This window comes from Falco biarmicus, chromosome 7 (genome assembly GCF_023638135.1).
Source record: "Falco biarmicus isolate bFalBia1 chromosome 7, bFalBia1.pri, whole genome shotgun sequence".
Taxonomy (NCBI): Eukaryota; Metazoa; Chordata; class Aves; order Falconiformes; family Falconidae; genus Falco; species Falco biarmicus.
Window position 1 is genome coordinate 9,018,969 of NC_079294.1, and position 26,181 is coordinate 9,045,149.

Genomic DNA, 26,181 nt, shown 5'->3' on the forward strand with positions numbered 1-26,181 from the left:
CATCTGTGATGAGGCTTGCCATTTGCCCGGGTAGTCTATTGAGCTCTGAGCCTGCAAGAGGCTATCTGCGGGTAGATATTGACACTCGTTCCAGAATCCCAGCGAGTCCATGGGCAGACGCCCCCGATCAGCTCACTGAGCTAAACACGCTGTTGACAGCACACACGTCGATGGGTTTGCAGCTCTCCCTCAGCAATGCATGAACAGAGCAGAACAAAGAGTAAGCAGGACGCAAGACTCCCTGCGCAGAATCGCTGTCTTTGAATTGAAGATGGGAAACACTATGTATATGAAAACCATGTTTGAATTGGGAACTTGAGGTTCTTTGTTTCTCAGCCCGATTCTGCCACAGGTTCGTTGTGTGGCCCCGGGCACACCACTGCACCTTGCTGTACCCCTCTGTGACACAGGTCTGTGGAGGTGGACAAGGGATTACTGCTCTATTCCTTGGCTAGGCGCAGCCTGCAGGGCTGACCCGAGTTCCTAGGAACCGGGTGCACTGTTCTGAAAACGGCTCTCACTTCTCACCTCACCTGAGGATCAAGCAGAGCTACACCTTCGCAGGCTACAAGAAAAAATGTACACCTGCCATTTCTTCCTTTGCATGCCCTTTCCACGAGACTTCTCAGAAATGCGGGTTCCTGAGGCAGTTCTGTCACAGCCAATACACGCTGGTGCATCACCACGAGCTGGCCTGGGCATGCAAAAGCACCTCATTATTTCTGTTAGCAAGGAGAGTAACAGGAGCAGGTTCTCCTCTGAAAGCATCAGGACTTGAGAGAGTTGAAGGAACAGGTCTCAGTCACCTTCCCAGCACTGCAACCAAAAGACAACTGTGGAAGGAAGGTGGGTGGGAACAGCTTGCTGGAGGAAGGCCAGCAGCCAGGCACTCGCCTCCCCTCCTCCAGCTGGGGAAGGAATTGGAAAGACATGGAAACAAGTCTCAGTCTATTAAGTTTATTGAAGGAAATTAAAGAGACAACTTGATCACAGTGCACATAAATACTGAAGCAAGGAGAAAATATCTGACAGCGTGGCTTAACTGGGAAGGTGAAAGCATAAGGAGGCTCAGGGAACAGAAGATGAAATTCCAAAACTGATTCTAGAAATAAAGCTGATTTCGAACCATAAGGTCAATTACCTATTAAAAAAACTAACCAGGGAAGACTTCAACTATACTGTCTGCCTTTCTAAAAGACAGGCAAAGCACAGCCACATCTCACTGTGCTCTGCCATGGCCTGTATTACAGCAGGTCAGACTAAAGGATCAAAGCCACCTCTTCCTGCCTTAAAGTAGATGAGGTTGTGATTTTTTTCAAGCCCTACTCTCAAACTCTGCCTGGGTGTTTGCTGGGCTCAGGCCTGGCACACACCCCTCCCACTCCAGAGCATCCCTGCCCAGGGCCCCGAGCCAGAAGGGGTAGCAAAAGGCCCCTGGTTTTTCCCTCTCAGACTGGCATGTTGGGTTTGTCCGACTTACTACATTATTTTAGTTTGCTGAATTTAATTTTTTTCCCTGGAATGCAGGAAACTTTCTAAATTCTCTTTGGCCAAGAACCATGGGTATCACAGAAAAATAGATGCTAGCTCATCTGGGAAGTTTCTGTTCATACCAAAACAAGTTTCTCTGCTTGGAGAAAGACTTGAGGATTATCCCACACACGTTGCCTCCCAAGCTCGTCTCGCCTAGTTTCCTAGTTATAGGGGAGATTTCTTGGTCATAAAAAACATAGCGTCTCCTTGAGACAGATGAGCCTCCCCTTATTTTGATGCCCCCAGACAGGAACCCAATTGCTTATCTCTCGTTGGCAGAATTTTTTGGCATATCAATTCTAATCTGATATTTTGCAAAGTACCGAATTCACACAGAGTTATTTGACCTGTCCTGCTGTCAGTACAAGAGCGGGAATGCAGTGCTCTATTAGACCGCCCAAACAAGTCAAGAAAAGCAGCACAGCAAGCTTTCCTTGCAGCACCTGCACTGCCCCCCAGAAGTATACAGCAAGATTCTTCACGGGGACAAGGCTTTGAAGGACATTGGTTTAGAAGTAATGCTACTGTTTCCTGCCAATAATGACCACGGTTCTATGGGGATAAGGCATTAACAGCTAAATGGGTTTTTCTTTAGATGACAATAACAGTGGGTTACTTGGTTCCAAGGAGACACCCACCAGGGAGTTACCTTGTTTCAGAGCAGCAGGCTCCACTCTTTGACACACGTGGAATAAACAGTATTTTCTTTGCAAACTACCTATTGCCTGAAGCTATCTCCATTCAGGCTGTGATCTCATCTGATTGCAAAAGCTAAGCGAGGTTAGGCCTGGTCAAAACTTAGCTGGGAAACCTCAAGGGAGAAAAGAGATGCTGTAAGAAGTGGTGTTGGCAGTTTAATAGGTGATGCTGCTTCCTCTGAGTCAATACAGAGGTAATGTTCCAGGAGAGAGGTTAAACTAGCAGGGGGTGGCTGGAGGCTGCTGGATGAAATGTAAAATGGATATCCTGACGACTCACGGCATCTGTTGCGAGGGCAATGTAGGTAATATCTTGATGTCCTAGGCAAACAAATTGTAGCAGCATAAGCTTCTCTGATAGCCATCGCTGAAAACCACACTCCATTGTAAGACAGTTCACTCCAGAAAGGCTGCATTTTGGCAAAGGAAAGATCAACCATTGCAGTTATCTGTAAAGATGCTAGTGAGGTGGAAGTGACTATTCGTAAGTAAATACTTTATTGTGTTTAGAATTCTTAATCTCTTTTGAGAAAACAATTATTATTACAAAATACCAAAAACTTCTCCAGAGTCACTCTTCCTATGAAGCAAGGTCCTATTTATTTTCATGTCTAAAAAAATTCTCAAATACAAACAAGCAAACAGCAAAGTGCTAAACTATTTACAGGGGATGCATGTATAAGATGTCTGGTGTGCCAGTGCTCTAGTGCAGACTGAGGTGCTCCTCTCTCTCAGATTGTCCCAGGTCCCACTCAGTCACTAGTTCTGAGGACACCTCTGTGAAGAGATGGTCCCAATCCCAGCTGACATCATCCTACCAAGAGGAAAAAGACAAACATGCTGAAACATTACTGGTGACACCCAAAGGTCTCTGAATGATGCCAAATATTCAAGATGAACAGCAAAGACAGAAATTAAATCGCAACTTCCCCAGCCAGGGAAGCCCCACATCCAGTTGGCTAGGACAGGAATCCTAGCCAGAATGAAATGTGAATCCCTGCTACAATTTCAAGATGTTGACAGAATTATTCATGTTCCAAAATTCCATAAAGGACACAGTTTTTGATACCTGTTAATCTTAGATACTCCCAAGCATGGTGTACAGAGGAGCCATAAAAACATTCCACCTTTCTTCACTTCTGCTGAAGCATCTGCAGTTCTGAGCTGCAGAAATCCTTTGCTGCAAGTCCTGACCTCTTGCCTGCCCAGTTGTATTGAGACTGTTCTGTCCTGCTTTAAAACATGCCCCTGCCCAAACCCCAAATGCTTTCTGTCTTTGTCCCTCTGTACCATCCTGTAGAACCACCTGGAGCTCATGGTGGCTACCAAAAGCTAATACGTAACAGAGCACTGTTTCTGCAGGGATCTGTGACAGCGCTAGATCCTTCACATTTTCCTTACTAGCTCTTTCATGCTGAAGGGGGCCAATCATAGTGATGCCGTAACACCACACAGAGAAAGCCCTACAAATCTTTAAAATAATCTGCTGGGGAAGTCAAACCTCCATCAGCTTGGACAAACTACCTCCTCACCTCTCTCCTCTGCCCCACTGACAAAAGGCTTACTTTCCAAGTGCAGTCTGAGACACATAAGAAACTTTTGCCTTGTTGGTGTTCCCACAAAAGACAGACTCACCTCTCGTAGTTCATGCTCTGGAGCCAAAACTTTGGTGAGAAGCTTCAGGTCAATCTCTCCATCCTATGAACACACAGTCACAAGTCTTACAGACAGTGAGAAAGTGGACACCATCATTTCACCAGGTAGGTCTTGCTAGAAATAGGCACATTTGCCTTATAAAGGAGATACACTTTGTCCAGGACAACAGCAGGAGCCTCATCTGAGCAGCAGACACCATACTCACAGTATTTACAGACACAAACAAGCAAGAAAGCCACACTGCACAGAGGAACAGATTAGCAGGCACGTTGCAAATTGTTTGTATGATAGGGCCATGCATTTTATGCATCTGAGTATCCCTGCGGAGGATGACTGGAGCTTGGAAGGAGAAGGAGTCACATCGGTCACCCCATAGCCATATCTACTCACCAGAGTTTGAAAGGCAGCATACTTCATTAGATCTTTGTCCAGGTCATGGTAGGTCAGCACCCGGTTCACCTGCACACTGCAACCAGAAAGGGTCAACATACAAGCCTGGGTAAGCGTGGAAGCACATCTAAGGAGAAGGGTGGCATGAACAGTAGTCTGGTGACACCTATCTTGAGTGTCCACATCACCCATGTGGACTCTTTGAGATGGACGTCCCTGGACAGAAGCACATCTCATTCAGCAAATGAACAGGCACCGACAAATTTGCGTGCCAGGTTGTGCGTGTGCGTAAAAATAAGATGTGGAGCAACCACAGACTCCCTCGGAGAAGCCAGCATGGCAGAGAGAAGAGCCACAGACTAGCCACAAGGGCCAGGAAGAAAACAGGAACGTAGTGAATGTTCAAACAGCCCCAGTGCCATAGCTAAGCCCCCACCGTACAAGCTACAGAACAGTAGGGACTTGGTGATTTCCATGTCCGAGCCACAGCTATCCAATACAATTTCTTAAAATGTAGCCTTCAAAAAGAAACACAGTGTAGTGGGTAAAATACTGTTGTGCCACACTCCCCTTCATAGGTGATGCAATACTATAGAAAAGACCTACATTAATTTAATTTCTGTTTTGTGTTTGTCCATGAAAATCACTTGTCTTTTCTGTTGCAGGGAGACTATGGACACAGGAGGTACAGATGGGATTATAAAAAAGAGGAAATAAAGAAATGAACACTGGTGAGAAACAAAGCAATTTTAAATCTACTAAGAAATGACACTTTAAATTTTTGTTAACAGCTATTTAATTACAATAACTACTCCATACTTGTGAGAGAGGCATCTGTGGTCAGGAGTAAAATATCCCACCTCCCCAGATAAGGGCCAACACAAATCCCAGTCTGTGATCTTGTCAATAAGCCCAACAGAGGAAAGAAGACTTTCTTGATACGTTTAAGATAAAACCCCAAAAACTTTCGTTTTTGAAAACCTGCTGGTCTCCCTTAAGCTAACCCCAAGACTACCCTGATAACACCTTCAAACAACAGGATTGTACTTTGCAAATTAACTAGGCACTTGAATATCCTTCTGGATATCCTGTGGAGGGCAAAGCAGCCTTACAACCATGCATAATGAAAGCGTGTGTGATAACACAAGTGTACTGGAGGCATCTGCGGTTTTACAGGCAGCCTTAAATCAAGCAGTTCCTCACTTATGAGAGTTTGATTTTGCAACACCAAATGTATTAGTCTAATGTAGGGGTTTTATAGAGAGAGAAAATACGCAGTAATTGCTTTCTCTGTGTAACAGGAAACACGAAGTTTGCACTGTTCAGCTTGGAGCCCTGCTGCCACAATGCACAGCACCAAATCCTGCTGAATGGCACCGCTGCTGACATCCAGAGAGCATGAGATAACATGGAGTTTAATTTCACCAGCCATTTCACACTGCTGATGAGAGCCTCAAGAGCACCTGGCAGTTCTCTTACCTGGGGGGAGCTGCCACTTGCATGGCCAGATCTTCCTCCTGGACTTCCTCCAAGTCAGGGATCACGGGAATGTCTGCAACAAAAGAAAGCAGCAGCAGTAAGTGGAGAGTGTTGTGCGCTCCTCTCACAAGAGACAAAAGGTTCCCTTGCTTCACAGATATGAAACAGCCTGTTTTTTTATTAGAGGAAAACACAAGAGAGTTATTTAGCAATGATTAAAAAAATATTGTTTAATATGAGAACAAGACAATAAAGCTTTGAAGCTTGGGGTCAAAAAGAAACCTTGCAAGAGGAGCAGCTCTGGGCTGGGAAGGACCCCACAGGCCACGGACCATGCACTTCAACACAACCTTGAAGCTGAAAGAAGCCAGCTGCGCTAAACGCTGCTGCCTACCTGCAATCATTCTAAGACTGGCAAGAATTTGCTTCTTACAAGACGTGTTATCATTTGCTCAGCTCAGCTGCCAGTTGCCTTGACTGTTTGAAATGAAATGTGGGGCAGAAACTGAGAGAAGCCATTTCAAACTACATGTTGAAGGAGCTGCTGGTGGGGTCTCGGGCTGTGCAGAAGCCCATGACCTTCCTGATAGCTGAGGAGGGAATTGCTTGGTGGTCTGGCTGATACAAAGACTAGGGAAGACGCACCTAGTTGTAATGTCATAAAGCTTTTTGTGATTTCCAGGGTGACCCTGGAATGGCTGATGTCTGGGTCATTCCCAGCATATTCTCTTCATAAGGACTATGGCTATTCCACCTAAAAAGGATGCTAGAGACAAAAGAATGGAGGAGAGGAGGAAGGACTGGGTGTACACTGAATCCTGCTAAAGGAGCAAGGCTCTGACAGCACTGCATGCTTTTTGATTTGATATAGCACTGTAAACAGAGATGGAGAGAGCAAAAAAGGAGCGAGGAAGAGAAGGGAAAGTAACTGGAGGCACAAAGCAAGGACAGGTTATACCTGCTTGCAGAGTACAGAGCTGCTTTAAAGACTCAAGGCCACAAAGGCTCCCCAGAGACCCCGAGCCCTCAGACCACGGATTTGCTGGCAGTTCAGCTCTGGGAAGAGGTTTCACTTGTACAGTGTGTGGGCAGAGCTGGCGCCCTTGCTGCTGGAGCGAGAAGGCTGCTCCGTCGGCAGCGCGGCCATGCTACTGCTGGATGGCAGCAGGCGGCTGGGCCTGGCAGCTGGGCCTGGCTTCGTCCCGTTTTGCAGCCCAGGCTGAGATGAATATTCAGGAGCTGGAGAGACGTTCCTACCTATGATGCTCAGGGCAGGGTCTTCCTGAAAAGCCCCTTGTCCTGCCACCTGTCAAGAGCTTGGCCGGCTCTCGGCTGCCCTTGCCCGCCGCACGCCCAGCGCGTCCCCCCCAGCTCGGGCACGCCGGCCGTGGGTGAGGGGCAGCCCTCGCCCAGCTGCGCCAGGGCACGGGTCAGCCCAGGCCGTGGCGCGGTGGCCGTTTGGAGCCGGCCACACAGTGGGATTTCTCGCTAATTGGCTGCCTGGCGGAAGGCTGAAGGGGACGGGGCTGCCACGAGAGCCTGGCCGCGGCGGAAGGCAGTGACAGCTTGGCCGGCCTCGGCAGAGCTGTGCCCCCAGCTCCCCAGCCGCCCATGGAGCAGGTGCCTGCGGAGCCGCTCTCCAACCACAGCAAACTTCCCAAAGACATTTAAAAGGGAAAATGCAGCAACAGGCCACAGGCCCCCAGACGGAGGCATGTGCAAGAAATGCCTCACTGGCGTGTCACTGGGCATCTGGGGCACAGCTCTGCCCCCTCGGCTTGTAGGGACAACACACAGTAGAAGCTGCTGTCCCACTGGCTTTTCCCTGCAGGGGCTCCCGGCTCCTGGTAAAACTTGTAGGAAAATGCAATTAGGGGACAAAAGCATCTCCATGGACAGACAGTGCGACCTGCGGAGGCAGACGGTAAAACCTGCTCAGGGATAATGTGGGAGAAAGTCCCTGTGTATAAGCAACAAAGACCAAAGAGGGAACAGAGAGGTGAGACAGGTCCAAGGGGAGGAATGAAGCACGGGGCAGAGGTGCCCTCCTAAGTCCAGGCAAATGGGCACGGGAATGAGGAACAGTCTAAACTCTCCTGAGCTAATTTATCCTTTTCAGCAGGGGACCATGAATGTTGCTCAGCAAACACAACTAAATGAAGAACTACCTGGGAACAGAGCTGCCTTCACCCGTGGAGCAGCATTCCCTGCAGCAGGAGAAGGTCATAACTTTATCCTCTCTTGACAGCAGAAATGTGGAAGGTGTTTGCATCAAACTGAATTTCTTCACTCACTGCTTGTTCTGGCAGCTATTTCTGGGGTCTCCTCCTCCCAGTTCCCTCTTGCTTTTGTTGATCTCTTTTTGCAGTAGAAAAAACTGTAAATTTAGGGCTCGGATCAGTAATGTCCCTTCCATTTTGCAAGTTCCCAAAGACTCCTGGATTCTCCAGTGATGATTTTATCTCATTGCCATTGAATTATGTGGAGAGACTCCCAAACCCCTTGCCACGTGCTACCTCTACTCTGTATTAGCAAAATCCAGGCAATCACGTATAAATTCTTTCCAGAAGAAATTGAAGGCTCTGATATTTTATAGACACTTTGAAAGTATTTCAGACAGAAGAGCTGGAAACACTCTGGGGGCTCCTGCCAGCCCCACCAACAAAGGCCAGTGCATGATTTCCTTACTGCAAAGCATGGATGATTTGTCCATTTCTAGGCAGAAGCAATACCCTTTAGGACTGTCAGAGACTGACAGAACAAAAACGTCACAAATTATAAGAAAATACCTGCTCCCCAGGCTAACTGCTGCCAGTGGCAAATCAGCCCTAAACTATTTGGGTCTTTATTTCACTTGTTACTCAGCTTCCTCTTCCCTCTGCCAATTCCCATGGTGCCACCTCTCCACAGTCCCTCTCCCTTCTCTCCCTGTACAGTTTGCAAAGTGCCTCAGTTCTCACTTTATCACCAAGGTCCCGGCCCTTCCCCTCAGTCAGTCTCCAGCCCCCTAATTGTTTTTGTTGCTTTTCTTAGGACTCACATCTTTTCATTCCAGCAAGCTCTGGTAATGCAGCCAAGTCACGGCACTGTGTCAGCTGCAGGGGGAAGAAGCACACAGGCTATTGTCCTGCAAGAGCGTAGGCGTATGCTCTACTTTTAATATTCCTGTTACCTGCAGTGATACTACTTATGTATAACATTAGTACATGCAGAAATGTTCACATGACCACATCCTCCCAGTCTCACACTGCAGCTTTTTCCAACGACAAGGTTACATTACAATCCCACACCCTGTGTGCTTTGCTCTGTGACCCACATTTTTTCCCTCCTGTTCAGTGCAGGGGTGTCAGATCATTTTCCATAAGCTTGTGTTTCTGGCGCAGAATCTTGACACATACTTCACTGTCCAAGCTCTCATGCCTGAATTTAGTGCCCATGTAGGTAAACCTTAGAAATGACTGCACAGTGTACCTACACGCTAAGGAGCCGCCTGTGTGCAAAAGGAAAATCCTTCACAGGTACCAGGTCACTGCAATGAAGTGAACAAATGGCCTGTGCCTCGCAAAAAGAATTTTTTTTGCAGCTGAGAACAAGGGGTAGCTTCAAAACCTGGAAACAAAAAATTATTCTCTGCAGCCTAGTTATAGGGGGGGCGGATAGTGGTGGATGTTGCCTAACTCAGCTGCATTTTGGAGGAGAGTGCAGCTTCCATATTGTCTTTAAAATCAACAAATTTTAATCAAAACTGGAGGCAAATCTCAGAAGCAACGTGAAAATCTTACAGCTTCAGCTGTTCTTCTCCCACTTCCACATCCTTTCCTGCAGACTTTGAAATCAGAACAAACTGCTGTGATACTAACAGTAAAGATACATTAAAATAAAAGTTGAGTTACTGGTAAAAAGTATTTAAAAGGGGATCAAATTGAGTACAAACCATCTTACCAACCCTGGTCTCCCAGCTGGCCTCTGAACGCTGTGCTGCAAAGTGCTGTGACCTATGTCACCTCCCTCAACCAGTCTCCCCCAGACAGAACTCCTCTGAGTCTCTATTTCATATGGGAGATAACATTCCCGGGGTGAGCGCTCCTAAAAATGAGCATTTGGGAATACCCTGCATTCATTTCAGCTGAAGGGAGGGGAGAATAGGTAGACACATCAGGTAGCATTTTACAAACAGAAGAAATGAGTGTATGCAAGAGAAGATGGAGAGGGCAACACAAAAACTCAGTGCCTGCAGTGACCTTAAAACAGGTATAAAAAATAGATAAGGATTCTCTTTATGGCTCAAAATGACTGGGAACAAAGTAACACAAAACCTTTCCTCATGGATTTCTCAGCCCATAAAGAAACAAGATGTTGGCTTTAGAAACTGCTCATGGCAGAGATGTGGAACGATGAGTGAGCACCAAATGCTAGATGACAAATGCAAACCCCCCTCCATCTCCCAGATGATGGTGAACAGAGTGAACAAAGAATGAAACCAAAATGAGGGTATCCATGCGGAACTTACGGTGGGGTAGGAGGAGACACCAGTACCAAACGTTGACCAACAGGGGAGTTACACTGCACCAAACTGATGGTCTCAGAACATCTAAGTCCCGACATATAAGGGTAGCATTTTTATTACAATACCTGGACTGAGCTAGCTTCATAGCTAAGTTATGGCAAGACACCAACAGCATAAAGCAGAAGCGTGTGGATGATAGGAAGAAAAAGATGAAGAGGGAAGACTGAGGGTGACCCATGCAGGTAGCCAAACCATAAGCAAGGAACAACAGCTTTTTAAGTCAAAATCAAAGGAAGGCTTTTACGCGTTCATATTAGAGCACATGCAGTAACAATCACCTTTTTTGCCTCTTAGCAAATAACTTACTGACAGCTGAGGAAGACAACCACAGAAAGCAACAAACAGGAGGTGGGGGAACCTGCACCACCTTAATACCCAGCTGCTCCAGCAAACCGGTGAGTTGCAATTCCCCTCCCACACAGAGCTGATTTTTGGTTTAGTAGCAACACCTGCAGGCTGGGTCCCTTACAATCCTGTAAGCTCACAGTAAGACCTGGTCCTAGCCCCAAAGAGCTGTTCTGTTAGACACAAGACAGCACCTAAGTCGGGACAGACAGAATCTGTTCAAGGTCAGGCAATAAATAAGTGCCAGAGCTGGACCTAGAAACCACGTCCCAGGTCAGGCTTGCAGTTAGTCAGCACTGTGGTTGCCACTTTCTCCCTGAGCTGCTTTGAAGTCTCCTGAGCCAACACCTGATACCCAAAAAAATGACTCCATCTCACATAGCCTGATTTGTTTCCCCCCACTGGGTGAGCATTTCCAAGGCCGGTTCTGAATGGACACTCTTGCCGTGGCGCCCGTGCTGCCCTCCCTGTCCACACACCACCATATCCAGCGAACGCAGAGATGGTAGCAGCATCTGGAGCAGGTGGTCCCCTGCCACTAAACAGGCATCAGAATGAAACCAACTTTCATTTAAGTTGCTTGCTCATAAAATGTAAAACTGAAATAATTACAGTATTTCTGCTGCTGCAAAACTTTGTTTTACTGAATGCTGTTACCTTCTGCATCACGTTTGGGGAATTTTAAACAGGCAAATGGAAGAAGGTCTGATTGAAGATGAAGTTAAGTGAAAGAAATTGGTCTCATTTAGCACATGACAGGATTCATCTGTGTTCCCAAGTCCACTGAGGTAGCATCATGGGCGTTTCATATTCATGAGCTGCTGCGACACTGTGTCCCCTCATTTACAAAGCACCGTGTTCAGCAAATTCTGTCCCTGTGGACACTCCGTGCATTTCATGGTCTTGTCAGAGAGACATCAAACACTTCAGTAACCAAATACCAGAAAATGGCTTTAATTAGCGCATCTCAATGCAATAAATAATTTTTCTCTCTAAGTGGAAAAATGGAGAATTAAAAAAAAAAAGAAAAGAAAAAAGTGGAAAGCAACAGGCAAAAAAAATCTTCAAAAAAACATAAGGAACAAGGGACACAGACAGCTTCTGCTGAACACACAAACAAGCTTGAAGCCTCTTGGAAGATTTCTCAGGAGAGCAGCAGGCAAATGGAGAGGATAGAGAACACTTCTTTGGATGCTTGGACATTAATTTCATAGGGATGCCTTTCCCTGACTGAAATTGCCCTACTAGTCGGCCAATATGGAACAGCGTACCTGCCTGATCAGCCGGCAGGGAGATGAAAACAGCAGAGTGAAAAGCAGGCAGTACCACAGCTACTAGGGCACTGCCTTAAAAGCTGAGACAAGCAAAAGATAACCCGAGTGTCCCACATCCCAAATCACCCATTTGAGAAGGGAATGGTAACAGCATAACCCGGCCAAGCTGCTCGGAAAAGTCACTCAGTGAGCCAGAGGATTCACAGTACCTAGGGGAGGCCACGCAGCAGGTTCAGTGCTGACCCTCTAGCCTTGCCTTAAAAGACTATGCATTTGCCTTGCATCAGACAAAACAGTTTTTTCTTCAGCCACCAAGCTCTGATGATACTGTCAGCTAGGTAGATGGCTGGCTGGGAGGCTGCCTGGTCCACGACACACTATTTGCTTCGATAGCGTTGTGCTTTCACAGAGTGCTTGGCGTGGCATGGCTTCTTCCTCACCTGAGAGCTTGCTGGGGACGGGCATCAGGCATATTTGTTCCTTCCCAAGGCTGCTGCTGACACAAAGCCCCTGCCCAGTTTCAGCCCCTGGGAAGTGTGAGCACAGACAGGGCACAGAACAGCCCTGTCAGGTGAGTTGCGGGGCTCAGTGCAGGGCTCCAACAGGCAGTAATCCATGGCTTTGTAGCGTGCAAGAAGTAAGAGCAGACACTGGTGGCTTTAAGGATGAGGAATCTCTTAATGCATAGGTTTGTTCACCAGCAGCAGAAGACTGGAGAGACTGGAGGCCAGCCTCAGGACCTGGAATCCACCATACTCCTGAGGTTATCAGCATTTAAGAGTGGTAACACACCTCCTAGCCTTGCCAGCAGCCCGCTGACAGAGCACCGTGCCTGCCCTCCTTTTCAGTAACATCTGTTTTCCGTTTTTCAAAGGCTGTTCCCTGTTCCTTTGCAGTACTCCCCTGCTGAAACACACTCAGAAGGTGGTGGGGCAGCAGATAAGAAGGCATGAGGTGCCCAGGGAGGGTCTGGTGAACTCAGAAACACAAAACCCTCCTCAACAATGCTGGAAGTGAGTGATTTTGCATTAGAGCATTACTGTGGCAGGGAAAGCAGCTTCTCAGGATGCTCCTGTGGAAGTATGTTCGGGAGCAGGCGTGTCTGATTCTATTTCATCCTCTTCATGTTACACTGGAAAAACAAGACAAACTACATTTCTTTTATGCTAAATCCTTAGGTTTTTTATTTTTTCTTATATATATTTATTAAAAAATGCCTCTTTGATCGGCAGCACCCATGACACTTCCACATCCAGCAACTCCTCAGAAGCCTCCCTCCCTCCACACAAGGCCAGCGCTGCTGACAGCCAGACGGGTTTGATCAGAGCCACTCAGAATCGGATTTTCATAAGACAGATGAAGAATCTTACTGCTGCTCTCTCTCATATCAGATGAGAAACTGAGGGGGAGGGGGGACGGCTCCTGAGGGAACGACACTACAATCAAGGGCTACGCGGTTCTCTCTCTGTCCCTCCACTGCTGCAATTTTCAAAGGAGTTTGCCTCAGGCAGTTTTAAATGATGGTGTCTCAATTCTGTAATCATCTTTCAAGAGCTTTTTCTTAAAGGGTATTTTAGGTAAACCTAGTCCGTCAACTACACTTATGGACTCAGCAATCACAGACCCAATATGACTGTGTATCTACCATATCACGGAATTTAGTGATGGAAGGTGCTTACCCAGACCACCATTTGCAGCCCCCAAGAAGCTGCATGTGCTCCCTTTCAATTAACCTGCCCACTGCCCCTTGGCTAGTGGTCTGCTGCTTCAAACAGGGCTTCAGACATACCCCTTGGGACATACTCCCTGCTCCCCCCTGCCCACTGTGGCTGTCAGGATGGAGCTCTCCTTGAACACCAGAGGCTCTAGATCACAATGCCAGCAGTCACTGGAGGAGTTCAAACTGGTCTGGACCAACAGCTCAGTGGAAACCATCAGGCTGGGCAGAGTCTGCCCTTCGTTGACTTTGCACAGAGACTCGGGGTAGCGCGTTAGGGGAGCAGCCAAGGGGAGGACTGTGGGGTGCTGACAGAGCCACACACAGTGTCGCAGTGCAGAATCCCAGAAACTCAGCAGACACTGTCACTCCCTGTCCCAGGCCCCTCTCTTCAGCCACTTCCAAAACACCATGTTTTTCACTCTGTCTCCACTGACGCTCAGAACTTTGTGACCATTTAGCTCTCCCCAAACCACTCCACCACTGCCTCCTGAGCCTACGAAGCATCCGCTGGCCATATCCCTGACTGTTCCTGCAAACTCCCCCCCCTCTCTTACCCTCATGCTCAGCCAATGCAGCTGTCCTTGCAGCTCAGACCTGGAATCTACCAGCACTTGGTGTGCTCTGTAAGAGCAGCAGCTCACCGGGGAAACAACTGGCAAACTTTATTGGGAATGACAGAGCCAACAACAACCCACACTGCATTCTATTCTCAGCTCAGTTTGGAGCAATTTTATCATTGGTGTTTATTAGCACGCAGCTCAAGAGGTGTTTGATATTTTATGGCTGTGAATTCCAGGTGCCAAATATCCTGTGAGGGCTGTTTCCCACTTAACAGACAAGACAGACACGGTGTACTCAGAATGATGTGGGGACTGTGGCACATGCCCACTTCCTCCTCTGTTGTGCACACAGCCTGGAATCCCATGCTGTTCAAATGCAAAGGAGCTGCTGGCACACTCCAGAAGGGTAAGAAGTCCTTCTAGAGGTTTGACATTTGTATAGAGAGGTCTAATCGTCAGCTCTCCTTCCTTGAGCAGGCTTCCCAGCAGGCAGGAAGGGGGTTTGCCTTGAGGGCACAGATCTAGTGACTGTCTCCTGGCAGCTTTCCTCACCTGCAGGTCAGGTTTGGGTTGTCTGTGTAGCATAGTCAGGCTTTCATTTCAATCAACTGTCCCATTCACACACACTATCTGGTTTAAAATAACAAGCCGTTGTGCCAGCAGACAGAGGATCACACATCACATCCCAATCCTCCAAGAAAAGCCCTGTTCTAGGAGCTACACATTCCAAGGGTAACAGAGAGAAAGAGGGAAAGGACTCCTGCAGGTGGGACAACAGTCCATGGGGGAAGACAGCTGGGAGAGAGACGACAACGTTAGTTAACAAGCCCCCATAGAGTGCGGAGGGGAAAAATCCAAGGGCAATGTAGTGAGGAGACAGGCACCTGAGGTTGTGCAGCTCAACAGTGCAGAATTGGTGAGCCAGAAAGGAACAACAAAGAAACCTTTAGCCAAAGTGACAAAGCAGTTTGCTGATGGGGGGACGTTGGGGGGTGGGGTGTGGAGCAAGGAGGGTGCCAGCATTTCTCACCCCAACAGGAAACAGCCCTTTGTAGCTGCACACCAGAGAGTAAAGCCAAATGAAACACCCAAGGCTGAAGCAGAGACTCTACCGCCCCCGTGGAGAAAGAAGCAAAGGGAGGGGAAAGCCCTTCAACGTGAAGTTGGTTTTTCTATCTTCCCTCCCACCACACGGCAAAGAATCGTTTGCACTTGGGAGAAGCTCTTGGCTGCTACAGAAAAGGAAGCAGTGCTCTGCAGATAGCACTTTTAAAATTCTACCAATAGTCTCACGTCTCCCATCTCATACACGTCTCCCTGCCATACAGAGCTCAGTCACTGCCGCCCAGTTCCCCTGTTGACATGGACAGAAAATTGAGCAATTACCCTTAAACTCCTCTCTCTCAGATTGCCCAGATTGCTACATACACAACATTAAGCCCCCAATTGCCCCTGGCCAAAAGTGACTCAACCAGGTCTGTCCTTTAGGAATTAAACACTTTTGTGTTGCTTGTGAAGGTTTATTATTCCTCAAGCTGTGATGCATTAAATCCTGCTAAAGCAGGCTTCCCACCACGCAGAGGGACTGGGTGCCCCCGCGACAAGGTTCAGCTGGACACACACCCACCTGGCAGAGGTGCATTACCCATCTGCTGTGCCTCTGTACTAGCAGGTACCGGTGTGTGTTCAGGAGGATGGGGACCAAGCTCTCAGCAGGTGCTGTAGGAAACCCCGATATCCATCACCTAGACACCCCAGAGCTATTTATTTCTGGAGAGACATTGCACTTTTTTAAAACGGTCTTTCCAGCCTGAAGCTTTACAGGAGCAAACAGTGCTTTCAGTCAAACGCAGGTCTTTGCTTTCCTGTAACTCAAAACTGGCTCCTCTTTAAAGTGACTCTCTTGTCCTGGACTAGCCTTGATGAAGAAGAAATATAGATGAGAGAAAATGAATTCTGAGCATGATCTGAGCCAAGGTACTTCACTGCTAGTATTTCAGTGGTTTGTATTGCACAGTATGGATGACTTGCACCTTCTGGGTTTCCCTGTGCAACTGTAAGGAATGGCTAAAATTCCAGATAGTTCCATGCATGTCCCGGTCTGATCTGCCCACTTACAATCTCTCATATTACCTCAGTCTTTCCACGCAGCCCGAGAAGCAACCTCCTTCTCTCCCAAACTCCCATGGAGATGGGGAATCAGATGCTATTTCATGCACAGGGTGAACGGCTAGGAGCAGCGAGAGAATTCTACTTTTATTTCTGAAACTAAGAGGCACATCAAGCCCCAAAGTCTCCACTTGGACATACACCCTTCCCTTCATTCTCCATATGCCAAACCGGGCTCTCTCCAGGCCCTATGCTTTTTTAACACTTTCTCCAATGGACTCCAAATTCTGAGCCTCGGGGTGTTAGTGATGTATAAATGATCATAACTGAGCACATTTCAAATACACAAGAACACCTTTTTAAGGGCATATTGTTTTGTCCTTCATTCTTCTAATGAAAAGGTTGGATGGCGGACAAACAATGTTAATGGAATGGTACAGCTCAGCTTTCTAATAGGTTAAAGGAAAGCGATCCAAATGTATTGGTTGACAGCAGCAATCATTACACAACTGCGCCTGTTCATATTAAGGTGCACAAGCTAACACATTATGCAGCACAAAATAACCGTGACCCATCCTTAGGGATCCATACACCAATGTCTTGATTTTTGTATGTTTAAAATCTGAGCTTCACTGCTACACTTAAGGATACAAGCTCAAGTGCAGTTCTGTGTGAAGGGGAGGCTGATACAGCTCAACTTACTGCACAGTCACAGCATGCTGCTCCCTGCCTTCCACACTGGGCAGTTTTTTGTGTCTCTGCTTATTCAAAAAAGCAATTTTATTCAGGTTCTGGAGTCTGTTTATATGCCACCTTTCTTCACTGCAGTTGCTGAGCCCATATGGAACACTCCTCTCCCAGAAGAGCTTGCTGAATCTCTCTGTAGAAATAAGACCACAAGCATGCAATGCACTGATCCATTCAGAGATTTTCCACATGCAAATCAGATCCACAACCCCGTATATTTGACTGTACCAGAAACTGCCTGGGTAGGAACCATAATCAGATCAGTGGGATCTTTCTTCCAACACATAGATGTAATCCAAAGCTGAACTCTGCTTTGCAAACAATCCAAAGTCAACTGTTAACCACAGGCTAGGCACAGATAAATAAGTGAAGTGTATCAGGACTTGCCATATCTTCATACCACATTCTGCATCAATTCTATTCTGTATTTATTACCCAAGGTCTTGGACCATTAAAAGTCACGCACCGCAAACATGTGGCAAGCATTTTTATGCCTGGTTAGCAAAGACAGTTATTATACTCTGAGTACAAGACCAGGGTTCAACAAGAAGGACAGCATGTATGCAAACAGTCAAAGAGCTGTTCAGAACAGACTATCAGCCTCAGTGACATACGCTGAAATTTAAGAAGCCCAGGAAACTTCCCAGGGGGAAAATTAAGTCTATTCTGAAGATGCCAATGCTATAAAGGTGCCACTTCTGGCAGTCATATGTTGCAATGCTTAATCTGTCTGGAAGACCCAAATAAGTCTTCATTTAATCTCATTAACCATACTGATGTCTGATCCTTTGTGACTCCTGGTAATTCTTCTGATGCTTGGTGATATTTTACAGATGCAACTTTATTTTATAGACTGTATAAAATTCTTAGCCCTTGAAAACTGAGCTAGCTCCTAGAGACTTTAATGAATTTCTATGCTCCCCACAGTTCTCCAGTGCTCATCTCAAAATTCATACTGTGGATTTTTCCTGAGATTTCTCTTGGCTTATCCAGTCCTAGAAGAGCAGGTGATATACACTATAAAGAAAATTAGTGCTAAGTCAGGAGTCCAGTAGACTTCACAGCAGCCTGTACAGGGATGAGATGGGATTACCCACCAGTGCCTATGTACAGCTTATGATCTATACAATCTTGGGTTAGGGCAAGTGGATTTTTTGTATTAGCAATTGCTTCATGACAGAGACCCCAGGAGAGTGGTGCATACACTCGTCCTGATGGAAGCAAGACAAGGATGCTACCATAAAACACGAGAGGCTTTAAGTAGAGCATACTATCACCTAAACTAGGGGACAGCAGTGATCTCTTTCCCTGCTCTTAACCTTTTATTGCTCTTCTAGCTCTCTTTTTGCCCCAGCCTACTATTCTCCACAGTGTAGGTAATCACAAAGAAAACCATATCATCGACGCTTTCCTTCCTCCCAAAGGCGCTTTATCATTCTGTGTTAATGAAGAGCCAGAGTCAGACTACAGGTTCGCTTCCTCACCCTCCTCTCCATCTCCTTTGCTCTTTCTCCCTCGCTCATCAGCTGGGGAGACTTAAGCAGCTCCCCATTTGTTTACCCCCAGGGTGGTTCATTTCCTTTCAATTTCTTACAAGACGCCTCTGCTCACTTTACTGATGAACCCCCAGACATGCATGAAGGCACTTCTTGCAGTCAAGTAGGTGTTACCTTACCTCCTCCATCATCTGATGCCTCCAGGCTCTGCTGTCTGAGACGATGGCTGCAGCAAAACACAAGGAAAAAATAATTTCAATTGCAAGCCCAGAAAAGCATTTTGTTGTGTCCCCTTCCTCCCCACAAGCCTCATGGCTTGTCAGGGGGAGAGTCCCAAGTACGCTTAGCCTGCAGACCGACCTTCTTTCATATCCCTCATTGTTGGACTCAGCAGAAAACTCAGCTTAAGGATGCTTAAGCAAGATGCCTTGTACCTGAGACAACCCCCTAGGCTGCACAGTCAGGCTTGGGGTGTGTCTGGGAGGCAAGCAGCTGCTTTCTACTTTTCCTTCTTTCTGTCATATGGGAGTGACAGACCCTACTCCACATCCAGGGAACTACAGAGTGACCAGCTTTGCCCCATCCCAGGACACGTGACATGAATTCATGCCAGGCTCTGCGCCCTTGGGAAGTTCTAATCTTGGTGCACTGGTGCTTAGAGTCACACATCCCTTCTCCATGAGAGCAGATGTAAAAGCTGTGCAAGAAGTCTCAGCAACAATGGGAACTTACTCTTCTACTTCTTCTGCATGCTTTCTTCCTGACCTGCAAGACAAAGAAAGGCTTATGCTTAGAAAAGGCTAGAGAAAATTAAAATCGCACCTTTCCTTATATCATGTTATTGTGCAAAACAGTTCCTACACGAGGTCCAATAATACATCATACCTTTAAAGAGTTCTGAGTGACCATTAAAATGTATCAAAAAGTCCCTGAGCGCATCAGATCAAAGCAGAACCATTTGGGTCCAGAAAGACAGCCATACCCAGACACAGTAAGAGTGTCTCTTTTTTTTTTTTAGCTTCTCAGGTATTTTTTCATCCTTTCTGCCATCATCAGCAGGTAAAGCTTGCCTTACCTGAGTAGGGAGGTCAGCACGTTAAGGAGTAAAGAAGATGCTATACTTTGTCTGCCTACCCCTGAGAGATCAACAGGTCCTTCCTCCCCCTGGTCATGCATAAAGATTATCTGGTTGCCTTTGTAGGTTAGGAGCCCCACCTGAGCTGGCCAAGTTCAGGTCAGACATGCTGTCGCTGCAGTAAATCAGGGTTGATCTGGCTGAGTTAACAGGAGTTCATAATAACAACACAGGGGGGAGGCAACGACAAATGGCAGCTCCCTTGCTCTCCACCCCAGCAAGCCCAGAAGTAATTCAGTCCCGATTAGGGACGCTTGTTCAATATTCAAAATGTAAAACATGGAGGTTGCTGAACCAGCACTTTGAAAAGTTAATTAAATGCCAGGTTTCTTTTTAGCAGATACTCCATCACTCGCTGATTGCTTTGGCCATTTTGCAGACTGAAGTTTCATCTCTATGTGTTGGGAATAAATATTCTCCCCTCCCTTGAAGCCAGGGTGCCGTGACAAAGAATATGTGGGGCTCTCCCCTACCACATGCCCTGTCCCAGGACACACCAAGATCTAAGAGAAGTTGCTTCATTGCCTTGCGCTGCTCCTCTCAAAGCATTTCCATGGGATGGGACAGGCCTCTCCTCACCTGCTCTCTGTTCTAGCAGGCTGTGGTCCTCACTGAGCTCTCCTGTGAATAATCTACTCTTCTAAGAGCAAGGAGCGGGGCACAAGAGGATGTCTAGGTATGAAGAGAAGAAAGCCCCTTGACTCCATTGCTCTCCCTGGAGCTTGCAGTCTGTGAGAAGCTGAACGTGACACTGAATCAGTGATCTAAGCCCAGTAATGTCCACTGCTATAACTGGAACCGCAGCTGTGTAGGTGACTGTATCTGCACCCTTCTGTTCATCAGAAGAGGCAGAACTGCAATGGAGCTGGGGAATTTAGGAAAGAGCTCTTCCAGAGAGGAATAATTGTCCAGCTCCACCCTTCTCCCTAGTGGTAGTGCAAAGCCCTTTCTGTGCAAAGCCCTTGACGGTACGAAGAAGGGAAGGGATGGATGGCTTCAGAGAGCCTTCCACCAGCTCTTACCAGAGTTCAGAATCTGCGAAGACAGCGATAGAAAGATGATGCAAGATTTATCCTGTTTCATCCCTCCCTTCTGCCTTCACAGAACTGTTTCCCACACCTTGTCTTCAGAGCCTTTGCACAGCCTTGCACAGTGAGATGTTTTCCTGGAGGTGCAACCTGACCTCTTCTTAGCTTGATTCCGTTACTCTAGATAATTGCTCAGCCCCAAATAACACTCTGTTCCTCAGTACTCACACTCCTTACATCTTTGCTCATCTCCTGTCCCCAGGCAGGAGTGAAACACTCTGCATGTTTATGCTTCCCAGGAGAGGGTCACTCCTGCTATCCCTGTAAGCAATTTCTGTTTCTTTTTCCTGAGCTCCCTGTCATGACAGATATCCAGATGGCCCGCAGGGAACGCAGTCATATGTTAGTCCTAGAGGCAGAGACTGCTTCACTCATCTTCTGAGACTCAACCTTTCTCAACTTTTCCATGCTATGTTAGGAAAGGACTTCTTCAAGGCAATAAGCAAATACTTCATTATGAAATAGCAGCACTATATTGGAAAAAAAACGGTAATGTAGGGAACAAATTCATAAACCGGTAGGGGAGAATAGTACCGACTCCTTTAATCCCAGACCGCAGGTGTGTTAGAACACTCTGCGGTCAACCAAGAGAGCTCCCTCCTCTCTCCAGGGCAAGCTAAAGCCCTGCAGTCAGCCCCCCGCCCCGAGAACACCCTAGTCCCTATGCCGCAGGGTCTGAAGGTGGCAGTGGGTGACACAAGTCTCCCATGCCCACAGTACCATGGGTGACACAGGGCATTTAAATACCAGCAGCACTACAGCATGAGCTAGAAATGACTGTTGTTTGGTTTAGGTGAGACACCTGCTTCCAGCCGCCTTTTATAGATGTGTTTGTTAATATATGACTTGGAATAGCATTATTTGATGAAACTGGCATTTCAAACCAGCTGATAAGCTCATGGGTGGAGAACTATCCTGGAAATATAGTCTGAAGCTTCTGGAGCACAGGAAGGAATTGCGTATTTTATGCTCTCTGTGGCCTTAATGATTGAGTTATTAGGTAAAGGAGATATCAACCAACCTACTATTTCCCTTCTGGTTTTTATAAGGCTTCCTTTCATTGTGTTTGATGCCAAATTATTTTTTCATTCCTTGTTTCAGACTGGCAGGAAAAAAAAAATCACAAAATAGTTTTGGTTTGTTCCTGACTAATCCTTTGCTTTTTTGGCTCAATTGCATACCTAAATCTACTAACAATGGGACCCTGAGAGAAAAGACAAACTTTGCCTTGTGTCCTTGAAGGTTAAAAACCTTCAAGGCAGTTATGGAAGTCATAAATAGATCCTCAAAAGGTGCCCTACCTCCGAGCCCCTACATTCCATAAGCTTAGCTGAGGGCTAAGCTATATGTGGAGATACTGCTCCTGCAGAACCTGTCACCTGCTTGCCTCTTTGCCCTCCAGGTGCTACGGAGGCCCCGCAGGCATTCTTCATGAAGTTATCACACTGCTTTAAGCATGATGGAGAACGGGCTCAGTTTACCAATGCCAATTGCAACATTCTGAGACCAACCTTTCATCCTTCAGGACTATCAGGCCTGAGTACACTGCATCCTCTTCTTTCACCACACGGGAACAGCTTTCTAGTGACGAGTAAAAGCAGGCATGGAAGAAACCAGACTGTAAACTCAAGCCAGCACAGACAGATTTCCTACCCTTTTCTTACGGTCTCAGCAACAAGAAGTGCACTGCCCTGGTTTGGTTGCTCACCGTAGCAGGAGGCACAGCCCAAGGAGGGCAGCAACAAGCACCTACAATGAACGATTCTCTATGAACTATAGATACACTCGCTCAAGTTAGGGTAAACAAAACAACAGAATCGTGGGAGCAGTGCTCAGAAATGCCTACAGCGCACCAGTCACCGCCAGTGTCTGTAAGACAGTGATACCTCCGTTTCTTTGTTTCTTTCGTTTCTTCTGATAAACCCATTGCACCTGGAGGACCAAAGAACGTGGACCGACTCTGTCACCTGGACAGCCCTGTTTAATCTCCCTTCTACCGCAGGGCTGTCTGTGCTCCCAAATATAACCAAAACCCCAGAATATTCCCTCTAGTTTTCATCAGCTGCTGACCCCTTCTCTATTTCAAGGTGTTGAATAGCTGAGAAAATGGGCAGAAGACCCTGACAAACCCCATGTAATGTAACTCCTGGTACAGAACACCTATTTCTCTCCTAGCTGTGTCCTGGAACAGAGGATATAGACCTGATCTTGCACTTGAGCATTGCCTTTGCTCAGTTCTGGCCAGCAGGAATCCTCCCTCCACATGAATGAGACGGGGGTTTAACCTCAAAACCGAGGCTTTCCCCCCCCCACCCCCACTAAGGTACAGCTGAGCTGCCTGAGAGCTGCCTGCAGCTTCTGTGCTGAAGGCTGAAAGGCAGTTCTAATGTAGACATCATCTCTGTTAAACTGTTTCTTTCTCATTTAATGGACTACCACGGAGATCTAAATGGAGATAAAGTAGCAGGGCTCAGAGAACAGCCAGGATGCTATCTTTATGCAGCATGACAATGTGCAGTGGTTAATTAGACACCGTTAACCTATTTTAGCAGGGGACATAACTGGGATGAATGGGGGGAAACGTCCTTGAAATCTTTCAATGCCCAGAGCCGAGGAGAGCCCTGGGCACACTCGCATGCTTGCACCGAGCCACAGCCGGGTGGCCAGCGCGCAAGGTCCGAGGCTCTCTCCGGTGTGCCCGGGGAGGCGTGAGGCCGGGCGGCAGGAGCAATTCCGGTGGCTCGGTCGAGAGAACCGGGAGGCGCCGGGCCAGCCGTGCCTGCGCTGACACCGGCGGGCGGCAGCCGCGGAAGGGGGATGGCCGGGAGCCCGGCCCGGCCGCCGCTGCGGGACGCTTTGCCCCGCCGCCGAGGGGCCTGCGTGCCGCCGGGCCCGCGCTGCTCCGCGCTCACCGGGGCCGCCGGCGCCGCAGCATTGCCGGGCCGCGGCCGCCCTCTGCCGGCCCCGGCGGCGCGTGCCCGGCCCCCGCCGCCCGCCGAGACCGCGGCCCCGGGCCGGGCCGCCGCCGGGCGGGGAGGGAGGCGGGCGGCGGCGCTGCCGGGCGGCTGCTGGCGGGCGGTCACCCCTGCAGCCTGCCGGGGGGCTGCCCCGGGGGGGACTGGGCTGCCGCGGGCGGGGGGCTGCCTCCCCGGGGAGACGGCTGCCCCGGGGGGTGGGGGGATGCTGCCCCGGGGACACGGGCTGCACCGGGGGGGGCGCACCGCCGCTAGGTGAGACCGAAGGGTCTTTTCGGTGTTTTGCCGGGCCCTGGCAGCGGGAGAGGATTTCGCCTCGGCCGCCTGTTACCGTGTTGCCTGGCATGTCTCGACCCACTGCTCTTCATGAATCACGTGGAACCAAAAAGCCACCTCCAGCTGCCCTCTTGCTAAAAGAGATGGAAGGTCCAGACCTTCAGAGAGAGGTTTTGTTTTGTTTTGTTTTGAGAGAGCTGGGCGATGCAGGGGGGAGCCGAGGTGGGCTGTGTGTGCAGGAACCCCCGCACCGGCCGGCATCCATCCCCTGCGCCCCAGCCCAACCCGCGCCCACCTCCATGCCAAGGCTCAGCCCGCAGTGAGACATGAAGCCTTCTGCCTCTAGGGCACAGACTGTAATTCAGGTCTAGGCCTGAGGGAGGAAGGGGGGGGGGGGGGGGCGAAGATTAAAAGGACATTGTACTCACTTGCTCAAGTATTTTTTGAGTGCCCATCACCACAGCGAGTGGGTGGTGAGCAACGAGTTGCAGCTTGTTCGATAGCCTAAGGCACAACCAAGTTACACATCCAGTATGACGCACAAGCGCTCAGTGATCAGTTCTCCTGGCTCTCCAGGCGTGGGTCTTGGTCACTGCTTGTTTGCTCAGGCACGGGGAGAGAAAAACATGTATGTAAACCAGAACTGCAGCCTATGCTGAAAAGCGCTACCACAGGGTGTCTTCTCAGCTATTGCACCACCTTCCTTTGGGCTCTGACCACTTTAAGTTTCCTCCCTCTCTCCCTGGACTGTGGCAGCCTGGAAAAACCAGATTTGCCTTGATTACATCGGGGAGTTCAATCTTCACATCTCCTAAAATCAAGGCGAGTTTTGCCATTGATTTCAGCAGAGCGAGGACTACCATGAGCCTTTATTTCTGTCATTGGATGTCACCTCACAGCCTTCCACATCCAAGCCCTGTGGCACATGGCTATCTGTAGCTCCACAACAGGGTTTTGGGCAGACGCATATTTTTTTAAACTGTCATGGTCCTACTCTCCACTTTCTGATACCTCACAGGCTCCCTGGGCTGCCTGGACCACACATTGAACACACTGCCCTAGAGCATGACACTGGAGGAAGAAAGATGCTGGGATGAGTGGGCACACTCTGGGAGCGGGATCTGAGGTGCTGCGGCTAGCCAGCTCCAGCCAAAATGGGCTTGTGAGGCACTAACCATTCTATAGCCTGAAGTGGTGGTGTTTCTCCTCACGTCCTAATACGTGGGCTTTCTTAACAGAGACAACAAAGGAGGAAAGCTCTGGAAAGCAGGACTTTAGGAACTGGCACGAAAGAACAAGCTGACAGAGAGTTCACAGGGGTCACTGAACCTCAGCCTACTCACTGCATCATCCCCATAATAGATGTTCCCAGGGCTCCCCCACTCACTCACTGGTGGAGAGCTGACCAGCAGAGCTGTTCAGAGCTCCTGCTGAGCAACAGAAAAAACAACAACACTCAATACAAATTCCTGCTGTGTGGGAAAACAGCGCTGCAGTTTCTAGAGGTATCCACCACACATCTTCGGTCCCTGAGAACGGGGGCTTCTGTCCAAGAGATCACATCTTTGGTCTCCAGTAAGCACCAGGGCCAATTCTCACACCAAATGGTTCTTGAGGTTACAGGAGCATTTCAGTTTCCATTTAAAGGGAAGGGCACACTTCTGATCCTCATGGTTACATGGAAGAACTGACTGCTAAAGGAGAACTAGAATGCAAAGAAAAAGTATCTAAGGATGTTTCTTTTTTTTTTTTCCTTTTTTTTTTTTCCTTCAAAGCCCACAACAGAGAAGAAACAGGCCAAAGACTTTTTACTTGTGATGGGCCTCACTGAAACCATTTCAATGAAAAACACTAGAAAGAACGAGGTGTTTATTGCTAAATGGCACCTTGTGCTGTCATCTGAGAGCAACAGCTTCTGAAAGAAGATATTTTAAGAACTTGGATTAAGAACTTGAGAACAGTAGAGGGGTTATATGGGGAGGGGGATGGGGGGAGGGGGAAATAGGGCCAAGCAAGTAGATCAGGTCATCTTAGGTCTCTTTCCACAGGTAAACTGCATTAAGCTAGACTTCACAGCCAAATTAGAGGTGACCTACAAAGGCTGGACAAATTTTTAGCCTTGGCTTTGACAGA

The 26,181-nt window shown here is 48.1% G+C and overlaps 1 protein-coding gene across 7 annotated transcripts in view; it reads right to left on the bottom strand.

The window, feature by feature from the left end:
• Positions 1 to 2,808: 2,808 nt before the first annotated feature.
• The window catches only part of IFT43 (intraflagellar transport 43), a 44,796-nt gene continuing 21,423 nt past the window's right edge, over positions 2,809 to 26,181 (bottom strand). For all 7 annotated transcript variants that reach the window (XM_056346071.1, XM_056346074.1, XM_056346068.1 and 4 more), the window contains 6 exons: positions 19,307 to 19,339; positions 18,754 to 18,800; positions 5,757 to 5,829; positions 4,278 to 4,353; positions 3,867 to 3,929; positions 2,809 to 3,045 (listed from right to left, as the gene is read on the bottom strand). In XM_056346071.1, the coding sequence (XP_056202046.1) occupies positions 2,935 to 3,045; positions 3,867 to 3,929; positions 4,278 to 4,353; positions 5,757 to 5,829; positions 18,754 to 18,800; positions 19,307 to 19,339 (403 nt within the window). In that variant the 3' untranslated portion in view covers positions 2,809 to 2,934. The remainder of the gene's footprint in view (positions 3,046 to 3,866; positions 3,930 to 4,277; positions 4,354 to 5,756; positions 5,830 to 18,753; positions 18,801 to 19,306; positions 19,340 to 26,181) is intronic.